The 19,152-nt window shown below is 42.6% G+C and overlaps 1 protein-coding gene across 4 annotated transcripts in view; it reads left to right on the top strand.

The window, feature by feature from the left end:
* Positions 1-19,152, top strand: part of LOC147238631 (adhesion G protein-coupled receptor L3) — a 332,737-nt gene that overhangs the window by 284,250 nt on the left and 29,335 nt on the right. For all 4 annotated transcript variants that reach the window (XM_086197913.1, XM_086197912.1, XM_086197911.1 and 1 more), the window contains 2 exons: positions 10,163-10,372; positions 13,744-13,964. In XM_086197913.1, the coding sequence (XP_086054039.1) occupies positions 10,163-10,372; positions 13,744-13,964 (431 nt within the window). The remainder of the gene's footprint in view (positions 1-10,162; positions 10,373-13,743; positions 13,965-19,152) is intronic.

Genomic DNA, 19,152 nt, shown 5'->3' with positions numbered 1-19,152 from the left:
AGAGAGGGAAAGAGAGACGGTGGTGGGGGGGGGGGGGAGGGAGGGAGGCAGAAGACGAAATTTTATAAACGGAGAGCCAATCTGTTTTTGTATCCATAGTAACAGAACATACCACTGCTCATCTCTGCATTGTTATAACTCATTACCCTCAGAGCAACAGATTATAGTCTCGCCTTGTTTATTTCTCAGTGGCATCTCAGGAAGAAAAAGAAAAGATAGAGAAGCTGTAATTACAATTTTTCCTTTGGAGGACGGAGGCTCACTTCCATATCACTGCCATCTTTCATCTTGTCTTTTTTTTTTTTTTTTTTTTTCCTGTGGCAGATGGGTCACACTCGTACTAGTTGGAAATAATGGCAGCGTAACAATCGGAGATCTTTTCTGTTGGCTTAAATATGCTTCCTGCATTTGGGTTTTGCTCGGATTGCAGTTAATGTGCACATACTTTATGTAAATCAGGAGGGGAAACAAATGTTCCCGCCCGCGTTTGCATGAGACGTTATGAGATTTTGCTTGCCTACATGGTGGGTTTGTAGACCTGAGTTTTTTTAATTTTAATGAGCAGAAATCAACAGTATGGCCAAGTTCCCCCCCCCCCCCCCATAGAAAAGTGAGAGGTAATGCGATTTTGCAAGGTCTTACTGAGGAAAATGAGCAATCCTTGGAGATTAAACACCTATAAAAGGAAACGTATTAACCTATTCTTAAACCGTTTCTGATGATCGTGTTCAAGCAGTGATTGGCTGTGACTGTAAAAAAAAAAAAAAAAAAAGCCCACTTGTTCCTCCAGTATGTAAAAAAAAAAAAGGGGAAGTAGAATAAGACACACATCCCATTCAGCTCATGTCTCATCGGCACTCATTTGATTCTTTGTTAACACTCTACTTGAATAAAGCGAGATAAGAGTGACGTTACGCTGTCATTAACTTGACATAAAACTGCCGTGAACGCGTCAGAAATATTAATAAACAAGTCATGAACCTTGATGACCTCTGCCATGAAGTGTCATTCGTTTTTGGGGGGGTTTTTTTGTTTGTTTGTTTGTTTGTTTGGGGTTTTTTGTCATGATAAGTTGACATTGTTGAAGTTGTCTTGATTTTGACAACTTGCCATATATCAAAGTGACATCAACAGAAGTTGTGATGACAAGTTGACGTCGAAATCGTTTGTGATGTTTTTGGAATGACAACTTGACATGAACCCTAACCCTAACGTCGTTAACTTCCATCCATCCATCCATCCATCCATTTTCTACCAATTATCCTGTTCAGGGTCGGGGGGGCTGGAGCCTATCCCAGCAGCCTTCAGGTGAGACGTGGGGTTCACCCTGGACGGGTCGCCAGTCCATCACAGGACCAACACATAGAGACAGACAACCATTCACTCTCACAGTCACACCTACAGTCAATTTAGAGTATCAATCAGCCTCGTCCCCTCTTGATGTCTTTGGACTGTGGGAGGAAGCTGGAGTACCAGAGAGAACCCACACAGGAACAGGGAGAACATGGAGACTCACACAGAAAGATCCTGTGATGGAGCCGGGACTCGAACCCGGAACCTTCTTGCTGTGAGGTGACAGTGCTGACCACTGCACCACCGTGCCGCCCCAATGTGAACTTGTCAAAAAACGAATGAGGCTTAATGACAGAGGTCATAAAAGGTTCATGACTTGTTTATTAATATTTATGACGCGTTCACGACAGTTTTATGTCAAGTTAATGACAGCGTCATGTCACTCTTGTGTCGCTTTATTCAAGTAGAGTGTGACCACTTCTTTTTACCTTGTGCCTTTGGCACGCCGCAACCTCCAATCCCGGCTTTCTCTTTTGCTTTGTAGTTCCTTTTGCTGGACCCCTTAAAAATATCCTGTGCCAAGGATCAGACCTCCAAGTCGTATTCATGGTGAATTGTCAAAGACCGTGGTTAAAGATGAAAGAGAAAGAGGAAAAAAAACCAAAAACCTTACTGCTACTTCGAATCTTAACAGGTTGCAATTGCTGGCAGGTACTCAAGAGAGGAGTTGGTAAATAGGTCTGTATAAGATTGCTGAATAAGTATTAGTGAAGCATAATTAACCTTTTTTTTTTTTTAATTGCTCTCAGTGAATCTTCTTGTTAAGCTGGATCAGGATCTTATCCTGGCAGGTCACCCATCTTATACTTTCTGTTTGCTGCTGAGTTCTTATGAGTTAGAGTTTTGATATGGACGCTTCTCTGTGTTTTGCTGCTAAACAAATCGACCTTACGGGTGCAATAAATTCACCCGCGCTGAACGTGAGGAACGTGCATCCGCTATGTAGGGCCTAAACGGACAAACCCACCACAACCTCCCCCAGTTTTCCGTCCATCTTTGCTAAAACAGTAAAGTTACTGTTATTACACCGTTATTACATGATAACTAGAAACGACAGTGAGCTAACAGTTAACTAAGCATCAACTGACTGTTATTGTACCTTAAGGATAAGGTTTGACCCATGTATTTAATAACTTGGTAGGAAATAAAACATTGTCATTCGGAAACATTACGGTTGCACGGGAACCCCTCATTTTACATCTTTGATTACAATTTTGGAACTAATTAGATGATCCTTGCCATATTTGGAGTGAGATTATTAAAATGTATACGGTATTATAGAAATATATGATTATACTAATCACAGCTCATTATTTGATGTGTTGTTTTAATATCAATATATGCTTATGATACTTAATTAATGGTTATTCATCTTTTTTTTATCAGTAACTACATTTCTGCTGTACTGTATTGCATTAATCTCACTTTATGCCGTATTCAGTTTCTATTCCATACATTACTATTATTTTTGGACTCCATTTTTGCCAAGCGCTTGATAGACCGACAGGAAAGTTCTCAATTGTAATGAATTGATTTCAACAACCTAAGTACTCATTTCAGGGATGCATCTCGCAGCGATTACAGCCTGTTGATCAAACAGCATGAAACTGTTGAGGCTTTAATTAGCAGAAGAGAAAAGTTATTTCCTTTACCAGGAAAGTAAATAATAAACCATTGAATATCAATTTCAATGTAAATGCCAGCGTTTTCTCAATCCAGATTATTTGTTTCGGTGTTTATGACTGCAGTAAATCATTCTGTGCCTTGACATGGTGAACTGTGACGTCACGAGCACCAGCCAGTCCACAGAGACAGAGCTCATCGCATTGCTTTGGTGTATGTTTTTCTAGATTTTAAATTAATCAGGGGCTTTTTTTTCTTTTTCTTTTTTTAAATTTAAGAATAAATGACCTCTTTGGTGATTCTAGTATCACTTTTATCAAAACATTTGTTCCTGACTGGCTGCACACAAAATACACAAACACACATATCGTTCTCTGTTCCCGTGTCGATTAAACGCTAAATTTGTGAACCGACTCCCCTAAAGATGTTCCAAACCTTCGTAGATTGGAGTGTAAAAGATCTTCACCAAATTACCAAAGTTTCAGTCTTCCAAACAGTCACTCAGATGACTAAACCCAAGCCTTCCAGGTTTCGGCAGCACACCCCCTCACACTTTATCTGTGAGTAACAGGGGGGGACCAGGTAACTGCCACTGAGATGATCACAAAGGCATCGAGTGCTTCCGCTGCCGCCTGCCTCTCTACTCGAGCCCTTTGCTGCTATCTAGCCAAAGAGCTGATGCCTTTCACTGGCTCTGCAATCCGAGCCGAGAGGAGCCATTGGCTGCATAAACAAATTAAATCTGTACTTGCAGACGGCAGCTGTGTGCGAGAGATTATATGTCTCTTTTGTATCGTTTCCCGATGATTTTGGAGGGGTGTGATGCGAGTGGGTGTACTTTGATGTGACTTTGCTAAGAATGCTAATGATTCTAACCTTGAGATGTTAACTGTGCCTCGAGACGTCGCTGCAATTCGTGATGTTTTTGGAACGTATTTGAAATAATTAATTCGACTCGGGTGAAATGCAGGATTAAGCTGTCAAGATTTCGAGTCTTTTGGCCTTTCTTTGTCGCGCGAACCCTTGCCGGATTATTTTTTTGTTGATACATGCTTTGGAGTCAGTGAATGTCAAACATAGATGGCCACGCTTCCTTCAGGCTCCGTTAACAGATTCCCTAATGGCTTACGCACGTTCAGTCTCCTCGAGCTCCTTCCTGAACCTTTCGACTTAAGTGCTCCATTTGCGAGAATAGCTCCCGGGCTTTGAGATTTTAAAAAAAATTCTCAAGAAATATAGACCTGCTCCGATTCCACCTCCAGACCATTATTTACGTGGTATATACGTGTGTGTGCTGCGATAGACCCTTGGGAGGCATCCGGCCAATGGTAAGTGCCACTATTCCAGACAAACCAGTAAGTATAAATCAATGGTATATCCCACTTCATGATGGAGAGGGTGATATTTGGGTATCATTCATCACTGTCCTTATAGAGCATCTCCACACTGACAGTAACTATGATGAGAGAGGACACTCAAGGTTAGTTGTGTATTTCATGTAAGCGCACATCCAGAGAGGTGGTTTTAAATACATCTGTGTATGTGTTCAAAAAAAGAGAGAGGGAGGGAAAAAAAAAAAGAAGCAAGTGTTAACTGCCATAGCAACCGAATGGTGGGCATTATATCATAATGATTGGAGCTTATAACACAGTGTGACATTAGGTACATGTGCTGAATGTCAAGTCTATCCATGCTGGCTGGAATCTCTCTCCCAGTCCTTTTAAATGTGACGAATTTGCCGGGACCCCCTGATTCATATGCCCCCTTGACAACTGTTTCTCATTCCGGTGCAGATCATAAATCCTCGGTCATACCGTCGGTGAACTTGTCACATGACTCCCCGCAGTGGGCCACCACCCCTTAGAGCAACCGTCTGCCCTGCCTGGACTGTATTTCATGAGTCAAAGCCCCGGCTCTTGCAGCATATAGAGAGATTTATGCATTTTAATTGGATTGGCTTCATGGCCCCATGCTGAGAGTGGTTCTTTGAGGTATAAACGATTGACACTCTGTTCTGTTCACAGCTCCCACTTCTTTCTTACAGTACAGGGCTGCTTCAGGTGATTGTGGCTTTGAAGACAGGATCTTAAAGTGATACTTCCCCCAAATATCATCATTTGCTTGTGAGTTGCTCACCTTTAGATGTCTTGAATTCACAAAGGATTTTTATCCCCCTTGCATCGCTTCTCCGTGAATTCAGAATGAAGGAAACGCTAGCCTCATACATGTTTCTAGAAGCTAATGGAGACCAGTGAACGACAACATTGTCCAGTCTTAGATTAAAAAAAACCCCTCTTTGTCCAGTTGTCTGCTCAGTACTACACTGAGACTTACTCTTACGTAGAATCCAAAAACATATCCAGGGCTCTGCTTCCATTGCTCTGTATACATCCACCAGTGGAATCTGGCTAATGCATAAGCTATATTTCAGCTGAATGTGCAAACTATGTCCAAACTGCATGTAGAGCTGTTTTATTTTGGTCGATTTCTAGCTCAAATCAAAGTATTTATAAAGTAATGGGTACATACCTACACATAGAAGACTTGGCCAACACTGGATGAACCTTCAGAGTTTGTAGAATCCGGTTTGTAGTATAGTTTTGCTGCCGTTAACCTGGTCTCCATTAGCTTCTGGCATCGAGCATGCGGCTTTGGGTGACTCGCCGGACAAACGGGCGATTTTGAGACAAATTTCTGCAGGCAGGAGGGAAGCAGCCGTGTACGTGAGATGCAAAGAAGGAGACTGTTCATGTCTTTAATGAGGAATTACTTGTGTACTTCATAAACTAGAACAAAACATTGTTTGGAAAAGGCTTATTTAACCTGCTCCTACATCTGTGGGTGAGGACAAAGAGCCCACTGTATCAGTGAGACGAAGGGACATTTACTGGTTGTTTCTGGCAAAAATAAAAAAACAAACCCAACTATATGAAGTATTGTGACTTTAATGAACAAAGCACTAATAGATAAATTTAAATCAAGCATGCGTTTGGTAATCAGCGGGTTATGGGTCGTGTTTGAGCAATTAATTGTACATTTTCAGGTCAGGATGGTAGCTCTTAAAAAGCCCAGATTCGTCCATCAACCAGCTAGAATAACCTACATTCTGGATTCACAAAGAAGTCGTGCAGAGGAGAGGAAATCCAAGGGTATGTGATGAACAAATCAGAGGTTTTGGATGGACATTGACTTTAAGTGAATGTGATATCAAATTGAGACGGCTTGATCACGACGCCTGTTGGTTCTGTAGCTTTGTAGCCAGAAGCCTCATTTTGTGCTACCTGTGAGCAAATCAGGGTAAAGCCAATCTCTCCAGGCATCTGTCTGGATTGAAAAAAAAAAAAAAATATATATATATATATATGTGGGTTTAAGGAATAAGAGAGAGAAAAAAATGAAGGAGAAAAAGATTGGAAGACAAATTGAATGTGCACAAATGCGCCTCACCCCGCTAAGAAACATGGCTGCTGTATGACTCGGCCGCCCTCGCGACACCGTGAGTGAATTTCAGAGAAAATTACGTCTGCCCATTTTAGAGACCCCTATACGAATTCCCATCATGGAGGCTTTTTGGGTGAAGTTAGGTGCAGAGGCGCTGCAGATCACATCATTTGGCATCCTGCCTGGGCACAGCCCCCTGTACTGTAAAAGGAAACTTTCCAGCAGAGACACTGTGGCTCTGAGCCATCATCCACCTCAAAGAATAAAGAGATCATTCCACAGTAAATCCATCACCTAGGTGTAGATACACTCCCTGCCCTTCTCTCTCTTTCTCTAGCTTTGTCTCTTTTCTTCCTTCTATTGCTTTCCTTTCTCTGACCCAGCCCTCTTCAATTGAAGGTGAGATTGTGATGGATAGAGTCTGCAGCCTCTGCACAGCTCGGTAGCCTAGGAGAAGTCAGCTCCCCCCCCCCCCCCCCCCCCCACCACCACCACCACCCTTCCCGACGCTGTGACTAGCACCACCCACCGCAACAATACCTGACTGATGCATGGAAGCCGCCTCATGTGTCGCATGCGCCACGCACCCACGGAGCATGCAAACATCTTTCGCCACCCACTGCGTAGGCACCCTTCTTAAGTAAGGAGGCTGAAATCAGCTTGACACACAAATACGTCTGCTCTATATAAAAATCTCGCCAGCCCGCCCCCTCCAAACATATACACAATGGCTCATCAGGCAGGAAAAATCAAGAGCACTCTCCCCAGACTCAAGGAGCAGTGCGGCTGTTATTGTACCAGAGCCCCTTAATGATCAGCATCTGTTCCCTTCTCTGCTAAAGTTAGCTGAGCGGCAACTAAACAAGGCTTTTGTGTTCTTCCCCCCATGTTTCCTCACTCCGACTTGACGGCGGAGGGAGAGGAAGAAAAAAAAGAAAGAAGGAAAAAAAAAACAACCAAAAAAAACCCACCCCTCAGATGTTGATGGTCCCAGTCTCCCTGCCCCTGCAGAAAATACTGCTGACTGTGGTCGAAATGTGATTTAAAGAGGCGCTTGTTTGTGAGACATGTTAGACATGCTGTATCCTATGATTTTTTACGGGGGTTATTTCTCAACGTAAGCAAATATTTTTGTGGGTTTGTTTTACCGTGTAGCTCAGTCATACATTATTTCCTAGAGGCCAAAACCGCATGTGCAAGTTTTTGATATCAACCTGCGAAACTGTGCTTGAAAGGAGTCGAGCCAAATCCAGCGACCTTTATTGACAGTGTCCCGTTTTTAGCAGTGTCTTAGCAGTAATTTGGTCGCGTATAGGAAAATTGTGCGTAATGCTCAGAACAGTAACACATAACGTACTTTTGCAAGTATTGTGGTGTGGACAAAATGAATCGTTACGTGAATCCTTTTTATAAATACAAATAAAATTGCAGCATATACAGAAATACAAGCGTACTCTGAGTGTATGACAAGTGGCAATCTTGTGGGTGGTACTCGGGGTCAGAGTGCAGGGAGTTCAGAGGAGGACAGCCTGGGGGACAAAGGCCGTAGCCTGCAGCCGGATGGCAGCCTCTCGAATGGAGAGGAACGGAAGAGAGCGTGGGAGGGGTCCTTCAGGATCTGGGTAGCCACAAACCTGCTGCTCGTACACAGCCGTCAGGGAGCGAATGGGAAGTCCAATTATCTCGGAACACACCTTGAGCAGTTGTAAGCAGTTCCTCTCCTGCAGGTTGATGGAGTGGAACCAGCAGACCACTGAGAGCGATGTACATGACCTCAGACCTTTGAATCTCCACGGATGTTCATCATACAAGGCTGGGCCAATCTTTCTCCAAACTTTATTTAAATAATTGCAGGCTAACCAAGTCATTTCCCCATGAAGGGTCAAAAAATGTTTGTTTTCTGATTTTGAGTGAGTGGCGTCCAATGGCGTCTTGTCGCTCACAATATTGGACTCACAATGTTGTCTGGAGTAAAGTTGGAAAGCCTACTGTATGTTTGAGAAATTGTGCAAAATATTCGACTGACGATACAATACGCCGTAGTTTTTCCTGAACGTTAGAAAGCAACAGCAACACTTGAAGCACACAACGATGACATCTCAGGAACAACACTTCGGATAGAAGATGAACAGTACTTTGTCTGCAGCTGGTGTATCATGATGCGTTCAAGGCTTGTGCGCGTCAGCAACGTTGATTAGCAAAGCGTTCATACTTGAGATGTACGGAACCATTTTTAATTGTGATCTCGGGTGTTCCTAAGAAGTTTCTGAGCCGGAGGTCTAACCTCAGAGGGGGTTCCAGTTTAAATTTCCAACTGGGAAATTCGGACTTCGAGTGGAATACACAATTACATCCGGTCAAGGGAAGTTTCGATGAGTTTTCACCATTCTTACCAGCCTGTCAAATCTTTAGAAATGTCTGTAAAGTCTTCTCTGTTGAACTACTTCCTGCCAAGTATAGTCGTCATGTCAAAACTCAGACGTTCCGCCCAGATAGTCCCCGAATCCCTGCAGGGATGACAGTTGTTAGGAGGGTTGGCACATTTCTTTAAAATTACCCCCCCCCCCCCCTCTATACTTCCACTTTTTAAAATCAATGCCCAGCAGTCTGAAAACGAGGATGATCCCTTTGGGAAATTAAGGCGCTTCAGAAGCTGACCGAAGTGTTTGGTTGCACTAATTATGTTTGGTTAATAAATCATGTCACACTGCTGAGCTTCATTCTGTTTCTCATGTATGTTTTTAGAGGGGGTTCTTTAATTCCTGCATGTCTGGTGTTTTGGCATCTGTCTTGGCAACACTTTTCTTCCCCTGAAGTATCATGATGCAAAATCGTCGGGTAACAGATGCGAATTGCACGCCGCATCTGTTTTAGTGACACGGACTGGTGCGGGATGAGGACTTTTAGAGGATTTCTGTGCTGAACCAGCGAAAAGAAAAAGATACACGTTCGAAACGCCTGTTGATAAGACATCACCTGTCATGCGCCGAGCTCCAATTATGAGGTGCCGCAAATGTATTTTGAAGCCACAAAAGTCACCCATTCAGCAGATTCGGCAGTTTTACTGCACTTTGCCTTTTTTTTTTTATTCTTTTTTTTTTCTTTTTCCGCGCTTTCGTCCAAGTATCCCAGTGTGCGCATGCTTTTTAATGGACTGATGTAAATTCTGCTTTCATTGCTGCAGCGGAATCACTGTTGATCCTTATCTCTCCCGTAAAGCAACAAATTTATCGTCAGCAAAAGTCTTGTTTGGTGGCCAAAAACCGGCTGCGGTGGCAAATTACTATTTGAGAAGAGGAAAAATTATCTAAAAGCAACAGTGAAAGTTATTGACCATGTTGTGGTTTGATTGTGTTCCTGTTGGGCCGCCTCGGACACCTGCGGCCCTTTGTCCCGCTCTTTTTGTTCCACTTTGTCGCCTGACCAAAATGAAACAATAGGGGGGCATTTTAGATTGATTCACACTGCCTAATTCATGATTCATATCGGCCACCTGTGGCTCGCCGTGGAGCAGTTTGTCTGATGGTGGATCGAATGCACTTTAAATCAAAGCTTTAGGGTTGTTGCAGGACTGGAATGGTGATTTGATTTTATGGTCTATTAAATTTGTTTTTCTCATTTTCATGATTGATTTTTTTTCTTTACAAATGAATACGAGCAGGGGTCATTCATATGTTTTCGAAGGTTTTTCAACCCCCCTCCTCCCCACGCACACACACACTCCCTCTCTCTCTCTCTGTTCCAGAACACAGACCCGGTTCACGACATGCTCCTGGACGTCATCACTTGGGTCGGCATTCTCCTCTCGCTGGTCTGCCTGCTCATCAGCCTCTTCACCTTCTGCTTCTTCCGCGGCCTCCAGAGCGATCGCAATACCATCCACAAGAACCTCTGCATCAGCCTGTTCATCGCCGAGTCCCTGTTCCTGGTGGGGATCAACCGGGGCGACCAGCCGGTGAGACCATCGCTGTGTCAAGCTCATATCGTTGAGGCATTTTAGCGTGCAGCTACTTTAACAGTAATCAGTGAAAAAGCAGAGATGCTAATGACATGAAATATTTATACAGTCATCACATTACAATGCATAGGATGTAACTGAAGGTTAAAAAAGTCAAGGGCGGGATGTAATGTTGATTTGAAAGTGACTTGAAAGCTGGCATATTTTTTCTCGAACTCACTCGACAGCTTGATGAATAATTGATTTTTGGAGCCTTTCCAAATATCATCAAACCAAATGGATGGAAAGTGAAAGTGAAACCGTTCATTTTGCAGGAGTCCTGCGACATTGGAATCAATGTACCCGATGTTTTACGGTCAAAACGGGATTTGATGTTCAACACTTTAGCTTTAAAGGTTGACATTTTGGAACAAATCCGAACGTAGTTTCTCTCTGTCCCCCTGGGAATGTTCAGCTTGGGTTTGGACGTTTGCGCTTGCAGAGGTAGCTGAAGCTGAGAACATGTTAGCTTGTCTACAGGAATCTGCGTAGCTCAGTCCAAAGACCAGAAAACTGACCCACTCTGAAGCTCGGCGATCAACTCATGAACTCTTGAATCTGCGGGAAAAAAAATAAAGTCTGATGGCCTTGTCGTGAGCGGAACTTTCTCGGCTCTCTCACTCGTACACATTCAAGAGACAAGCATCACATCGTCCCATCGATCCTCTTATCTACTTCAAAAACAGTATTATATTTTGAGAAGTGCATGTACTTTAAAATGCTTTTTCCAGTTGTGATGTGACATTTTCCCAGCTTTAGGCCTTGAAATGACTCCGGTAGTGGCATTTTAAACAAATAGAAGCGGTTTGTGGAAGCCAGTCAGGATTGCAGTGCAAGAGTCAAGCTAAAAAAAAACAACAACAACAACAAAAAAAACATGAATATGCATCTTGCTCTTCTCCGAGCTCACAAACTTGTCAAGAAGTGGTCGGAATTGAACTTGACAAAAATGCATCATCTGTAGGAGCTGAACGCTTTGTTGGAATCTTCTCTGGTCGTTTATGCGCCTTCTGATACACCACAATTATTCAGGAAATGATAATATCCCTAATTTGGGAACGTAAACAACATGTCGTGGTCACATTTTCTGAGTTTTCAATTTTTTCAGTTTGAAAGTGCGCATGCCGGCATCGGTTCCTCTCTGGGAGCATTCTTTCTTTGCGCATGCATTCAACATTTTCAGAGTATTTGTCTCATTTTTGGGGTTTCACTGCCGTTTGCAACCGTGTGAAACACTTCCTCCCTCTACGTTTGTGGCTGGTGAATGTGCTAGCTTAACGCTAACACGCGCCAACTACTAAAAAAAAAAAAAAAATACATAAAATAAAGATACGACTCTTATTACCGGAGTACTTTCAAGCCTTTTTAGTCGTTAAACGGGTCACAAAAGTAAGCAAACAGCAGTACAAACGTTATCCTCCCTGTTTGTAGTTTCATCAACGCACATTGGGAGAAATTGTGTTGGAAAATGTGCGTCATACTTAATTAGACAGGAGGAGAACAGCAAAAGTGAGCTTAAGTTCCGCCTTCATGCACAAAATGGAGTTGGTGTGGCTCCGTTTACAGAGAAGCAGGCAACGCATTATGATACTGTCTTTGTCATGAGTGTTAAGAATTAACAAGCCTCGTAGAAGACTTTAGAAGATGAAGACAAGCTTTGATAAGCATGATGAACATAAAGAAGCGTAAACGTTGAAGAAATCCTGAACAGATGTAAGCTGGAGTGAATAAAAAAGTTTTAGGATTGCAGTTTAAAACAAAACTTAAAACAGTCTTTGACGAAAAAAAAGAGAAAAAAAAGATGATTCAGATTTCTGGACTTTCTCGTAAAAGTGACAACAAGGAAACCTAAAAGTTTCACTCAAGCAGATTTGTTTTCATAGCACATGGAACTGAACCAATGCCGACGATTATGAGTGGATTAGAGATTTCCCCGCAAAACACCTTACTTGAAATATTGTCATTTTGGGTAAAGATGACAAAAATCTGGATGATAATGGAGTATTTAGTGATTCTGGTGTCCTGCTCTGCTGTGAGCTGAGCTACCCAGCGCTGATGCTCTTTATTCAACAGAGGAAAACACACACTTGAAATCCTGCCAGCTCATATCTAGATGACGCTTCCATACTGTACACTCGCTGACATGAATCATCCGCATCCTCCCTGCATGCGCCGCACCACCTCCCGGTGCCATTTTCCAATTTGTAAAGACTTCAGATTAATCTGGATTAAGCCGTTCAATACACAATCCCCTTCTAGTATAATAACTGGAGTTGGATGGCATTAGTTTGCTGCAAGAGCTCAGCTGTGGTAGCAGGTGGAGGCATGCTGTCGTCTTCAAGTGCGCTTGTGTGTGTGTCTGTGTGTGTGTGCGCTGCAGACAAATGTGAAGTGATTACATGTGTACAGGACTGCAGAGGGCTTTATTGCACCTACAGTTTCTTGCAAGTATTTTTGTTTTTTTTGGAGGGTTGCTAATGAGGCCACGCTGACTTTTACCAGAGAGAACTAACACCGGGGTGACTGTGAAGGTTCTCGACGTGAAACCGCATCCTCGTCTGTGCTGAGTCGCTTGAAAACGATAGATATTGCGGTTATTTCTCCGTCATCCTGCATACACGCACATTTCAATGGAACTGATTATACAGAGACATCCATTTGAGCACCAAAACAAAGAAGCTACAAAGCATCTTCAGTTAAAGATGCTACTTTGGAGCTATACCTTTCCCTTCCATAACATTTTTATTAGCGTGATTCACCGCCCAGCTCCAACATCACTCTCACGGACTGCAATTAATGTCCACTCAACCTTTTAGATATTTAATTGAAAACCATTTCAGTGACAAAACAAGCTAGTTATGTTCAACTGTGCCAATAATTACATCAATCCATGAAAGTGCTTTATAATATTATTGTTAAGAGTGTGTATGGGTCTCGTTTTTTGTGTTTGCGCACAGTGTAAAATGCCCCCGTTAGACTGTGGATGCCTCATATCTCACTGTCATTCAGCTTCAAGCAACACTGGGCTCGGTGTCACTGCAGCCATCACAGCGGGCAGGTATGAGCCAGACTTAGCTTAGCCATGCTAACGGTTGGGAAGACACGAAATGGAGAGGTCAGAGATTGGATGACGCACTCGGTCATGGTACACAGTTGAGCAAGGATTCAAGACATCCGCTCCAGATAAAGAGATCCATTGTATTTGCTGCACACCAGGTGATGGAAACTCACATATCAAGAGTTCATGTAGCGTCGAATTTGCTAACATTCTTTTCTCTCTCTCTCTCTCTCTCCCTCCCCCTCTTTCTCTGTCTTTGTCATCTTTCCAGATTGCTTGCGCAGTCTTCGCTGCTTTGCTCCACTTCTTCTTCCTTGCGGCTTTCACGTGGATGTTCCTGGAAGGAGTGCAGCTGTACATCATGCTCGTGGAGGTGTTCGAGAGCGAGCATTCGCGCCGACGCTACTTCTACCTCGTGGGCTACGGAGTTCCGGCGTTAATTGTGGCCGTTTCAGCTGCTGTGGATTACCGCAGTTACGGCACCGATAGAGTGTAAGTCCACATCTCCTCTGATATCGACGTGTTTGGAATATTATCGCTTGAATGTTTGAGCTCCACTGTGTAGAATGACCTTTTCAGATCGAAAGAAGCGTTTATTTTTCTCTGTGCAAATGCAAAATGTGTTTTTCATCAAATAGCTTGGAAGCTAATTCTGCCGCAACAAACACAGAGAAGGAACTTTTCGTGGAGTAGGAGACGTCTCGTGTCCAGCAGCTGAACTTGAAAGTGAAATTGAAAGTATTTGCTCATTCATACATTCTGGAAATTTTAATGAGAGGGAAGGATTTTAAGGATTTTGATGTGGTAATTATATTGTTTCTTCGGTTAATAAAAAAAAACAAAAAAACGACAACAACCAACAAACAAACATGTCGGATGAGGATTTGTTTATGCCGGAATTTACTTGTGGAGGAGCTCTTGGATAAACACGTGAAAGTTCCATTTTGACACCAATATTTTTATGAATTGATGATGTTTCAGGAGCACATAGACTACAGATCCCCTGTACAAATTTGTCCATCTGTATATGCAGTGCTGAAGGAGATCCAAGAACACAGCCCTTCATATCTTGACATATTGTTATTACTATTATTAGTTCTTGGGTTATTAATCTCATTTTAATTGGAGAACTTATTGAAATGATTACAGCGATATCTTTTTTTTTTTTTTTTTTTGCCAGAAAGATGTTTTCTGAGGTCTGCAGGCTTCCTCCCTCCGCAGCGCCTCATAACTTAAGATTTTAATAATTCTTTGACATATTCTATCTTTATAAAATATTATACCACCTGTTATTTAAATATCGCACCAGACCACAGTGCAGTTTTGATAGGGTTTTGAAAGATGGTAACCGTACAGCACCAACTTTGAAAAAAGAGGTGTGGCGTTTGACTTTGTTTCAAAGGCACAGAGAGCCTCAGGAAAGTGACTTGACTTCTGTGTTGAATTATGGGAAGTGTAGGGTGTAGGATTCTTTTCTTTTTTTTTATCTCCCCCCCCCCCCTTCTTCCTCAATTCATGAATTATTCATACGGAGTCAAGTATTTTTAATGAATGAGGGAGGGATGCCACGTTAGATATTTAGCTACGAACCCCAAAAGAAAGGCATTGGCTGGATGCACTACCTTTACAGAAAAAAACAAAACAAAACAAAAGACTGTGAATATGCATACAGTACACATGTTTTTGCGTGTTAAACATGGGCTTGTACATGTGAGCCATGTGGGTTTTGAAGCTTTTTCATGATGTTATGCGTGAAGCCGGTTCAAAGTCTGGTATGCAACCTGTGGGATTACATGTGACACGCCGGAATAGCGACGTGAAATCCATTAGGTGGGAGAGAGCACGCTTGGAAGGAGCTGTTTTTTTTTTTTTTTCATTTCCACCGGAAGTCGACTCATGTCATCGCCGCCGAAATACTACTTCAACCGCGATTCGACTGGCACGGAAGCCCGGGAGAGGGTTACAGCTGGATTCAAGGTGAAGAGGAGTGAAAATAAAACAAAACGGGAGCCTTACCCAATTCAACCCAGTGATTTAGTGTCTATTTAAAAGCACAGGCTGCCTGCTAACAACATGACTGCTGTTTGTGTTGGTTTGGTTGAGGAGCTTCGCCGTCGCCCATGACGCTCCAGCAGCTATCGCTTATCAACTTTTAATGAAGCAGAACAGTCCCTCAAGCTGCGTTCATTTCCCCTCTGCTGAATTGACATTGTTTTGACAGTGAAAAATGCAAACTTCAGAGAAGAAATTTTCAAGGCAGAGACTTTGAAAGAGAGAGACAGAGGCTGCCTTTTTTTTTTTTTTTTTTTGGCTCTTCATAAGATATAATATCCTCTAAATTGCGGAGTGGTCTATGAAGTCGTTTAATGCCAAGTAGAAGATCACCCGGCGTTCCCCTCTCTACTCAGTTTAAACCATCAGGAAATAATGAAGTCCAGCATCAGCAGTTTGCTTCCAAGATGTTTATCATATAAGGCGCGCCCACACACACACACACATATTACCACACACGTGTAGACAGTGCATTTGTAGATTGGCAGAGCCATAGTTCTTTGTGATGGATGAGGTGATAGCTGCCACCGCCTTAGCCTTGGCATCATGTGAATAATTAAAGGCTGCCACCGGTGGAACAATTATACCCAGCCATTGAAGGATGAGGGAAAGGAAAAGGCGTGACATGCAGTGAATAGAAGAAACTGGAGGATGGCGCGTGGTCCTGCCGCAAATTGATTTTTTGGGGGGCGGGGGGGGGGGGGCGGCAGTTTTACAGAAAGACCACAAGTATTTCACGTACGATCTTAAAATGTTTTTTACGTTGAACGTCCACACGAAAAATGGAATGCGACGGTGTGATACACACACGCGTGGATGAAAAAATGTGTCCAAAAATTCTTGCGATAACAAATTCGAGCATTTATGTGAAATTTTATTGTGAAAAGCCATTTGAAATCACACGTGGAATGAGTGGAGATGTTGCACAATCTTTACGCATTCCTTCTTAACTTTGCACCATGAATAATGTCGTTTTGGCGTGTGATGTAATATGTGAGGTATAACAGCACTTGCTCCAAAAGAAGAAAAAGAAAGAAGCGAGACAGTGTTTTAACACAAATGGAGCCAATGACCAAATAAGGCAAGATAACAAAAAAAAGGGTGGGAAAATTAAAGAAAGGAAGTTGAAGGCAGGGTTATCAAAATAAATAGGAAATTACAAGAAATTCCAGATCCAGACGAGTCCTGATTAAAACTTGGTCAAACTTGAATTTTTTTTCCCCCCGCATATGGTCACATGTTTTCCATGTGTGTTCTCCAGTGTGGAATTGGTTCCCTGATTTCCAAATGTAGAAAACCTTCAAGGAATTTCTTCGAATTTGGCACAAGGACACGAGGATGACCTGACAAGAAGTACTGTAAGCGGTGAAAGGCCAAAGTCAGTGTGACAGCACGTACCGCCGAGACATACAACGGCGATAGGATCGTTCAAGTTCACGTCCACGTGTATTCACGTGTTGATTGAAAACATGTGAAGGACTTTTTTTTTTTTTTTTTGCAAGGTTATCTTGTGGCCTCAGTCTGAGCGGGAATATCTGTGTGTTGCAGGTAAGACTAGATCAAGTCCAGTAGATATTTAAGATGAATGAGGCTATGTGGCAGTGACTCATACGTAAGGGCGTGTCAAAAAAAAAAAAAAAATCATATGTATAAAAAAAGCTGCTGCAGTGTGAAGGTCGCTTCCTCAAAGTCAGAGATCTGGTAGTAAAATGAACAGGAAAGTAAAGTAAGATTTCTCCGTTCAGTAGCCCTCAGTGGCTCCACGCCTAACGGTGTCCACAAAACTCAAACATAATCCTGTCTAAGTTCTTCAGTTGGATGAAAGAAATAAATCCATCAACTGTTACTTTCAGTGACCTAGTTGTCCTAACAGTTGTACTGTTCTGTTCCTCCCAGCATGGAGAAGGATGTTGGACGTGGAAGGCGCCATGTGGAGTAAACAGATAAATGTGTTTCCTTCCTGGAACATTTGTGAGCCCGATTGATTTCTTTCTGTTTACACCTTTCTCTGACAATAAACTGCTGAGAAGGTCTCAAAGGCGTTGGGAATTAGGGGTCATGTGATCATAACAACAACAACAAAAATTCAAAGACAGTCAGTCCTTTTTTTTTTCAAAAAAGGGTGTTTTTTTTTCTCTTGGTGACAGATTTATCTTTTTTTGTCGATTTGTTTTGTTGTTGTTTTTTCAGTGTCATGTTTGTTTTTATGTCACAATGATGGATGGGCAGCGCTCCCTTTGCCCCACAAGTGGCCAAAAACCTCACATGGTACCTTTAGTTATTAATTATTCAGTTATGTTTTATATTTTGAGAAATATGCTTACTTCCCATCCTCCCCTGAGCCAGACAAGGGGATGCATATCATCCCTCCTTCTGTCCAGCGAACAGCTAGCTAGCTTAGCACAATGAATGGTAGTGAATGGGAAGTGTTAGCGTAGCTCCGACGAAAGGGTTGTTTTTAAGATTCGCTGCGAAACAACAATTTTAGACCATGAGTTTGTGTCATTTTACAATCAGACACATAGTCTGAACTCCTTAACTGACTGGGCTCAGTGATTTGACGCAACGCTTCAAGACTGTGGCCAACACCACAAACATGTTAACTGATGAAGAGGACAGCGACTGCGATTGCTAATCAGGGTCATCTTTGTAAGAGACAAACCAAGATGCTTAACTTTGACTACGCAGAGGAAGAACTACAGGTTTTGCAAGCTGAACAGGCGAGATTGAAGGTATGCTAACATTTCCAACCCACTAACATTCATTGTGCTAAGCTAACTAGCCAGTCTCTGTGTTTGTCAGCTCCATAATACACGCACAGAGGACAGGCGCATAGCTTTCTTCTTGTCTGGCCCTGGAGAAGACAGCAAAAAAGCGTATTTCCATAAAAGTTGGTGTGTTTCTTTACAAGTCAAGGTGTTATATGCTTCATGGCTCCACATCACAAAAGATTTTTCACATTAGCCACCGTGCACTAGACCACAACAAATCGCCTTGGCTCTAAGAGCAGCCTCTGTCCATTCACGGTGGCATGAGATGAGATCATATTTTGACTGGCACACACTTTCACTTGGCATTGCTTGGTTCCTTAAGAAATAATGCAACAACAACAACAAAAAAAGTAGCACACCAAGAGATCAAACTTTATGCGCTCCAGAAGCCAACACAACCGTGACACAAGTGAAGAAGGGGCGGTGGAGGAAGCAGAAGAAAATGACAGCCTGCAGCTGCTGCCGCCCACCACGTCTTTAAATCTTTCCATGATATGAAGAAGAAGGCAAAAAATGAACAATTGAACTTTCAGCATAATTTACACCACCAATGTGTTGCGCGTGAGCTTTGAAGAGCTGCCAGATTTCGGTGCGCGTTGCTCGAGCTTTTGTTTTCTGCTTCTTTTTGTGTCCGTGTGTGTTGTGTGCTCCTCCCATCCACTGACATGAGTGAGGAGGGAGACGTATTCAGTCCCTGGGACATCCAATGTTAGTAACATCCATTTTTGTCATGTCACTTCTTATACAGTATTGTTGCTCGCTCCTTACAATGTATTGGTTGCTTTTTTTTTTTCTCTCCTCGAATTAAAAATCTGTTTTGCTGGGGAAAAAAGGAAAAAAAAATACTGGAGATGCCT

The sequence above is a fragment of the Aulostomus chinensis genome, chromosome 24, assembly GCF_037954235.1.
Source record: "Aulostomus chinensis isolate RoL2024-O1b breed Wild chromosome 24, RoL_Achi_v1.0, whole genome shotgun sequence".
Lineage (NCBI taxonomy): Eukaryota > Metazoa > Chordata > Actinopteri > Syngnathiformes > Aulostomidae > Aulostomus > Aulostomus chinensis.
The sequence above is the reverse complement of the archived record's forward strand: the minus strand, read 5'-3'. Positions and strand labels throughout refer to the sequence as shown.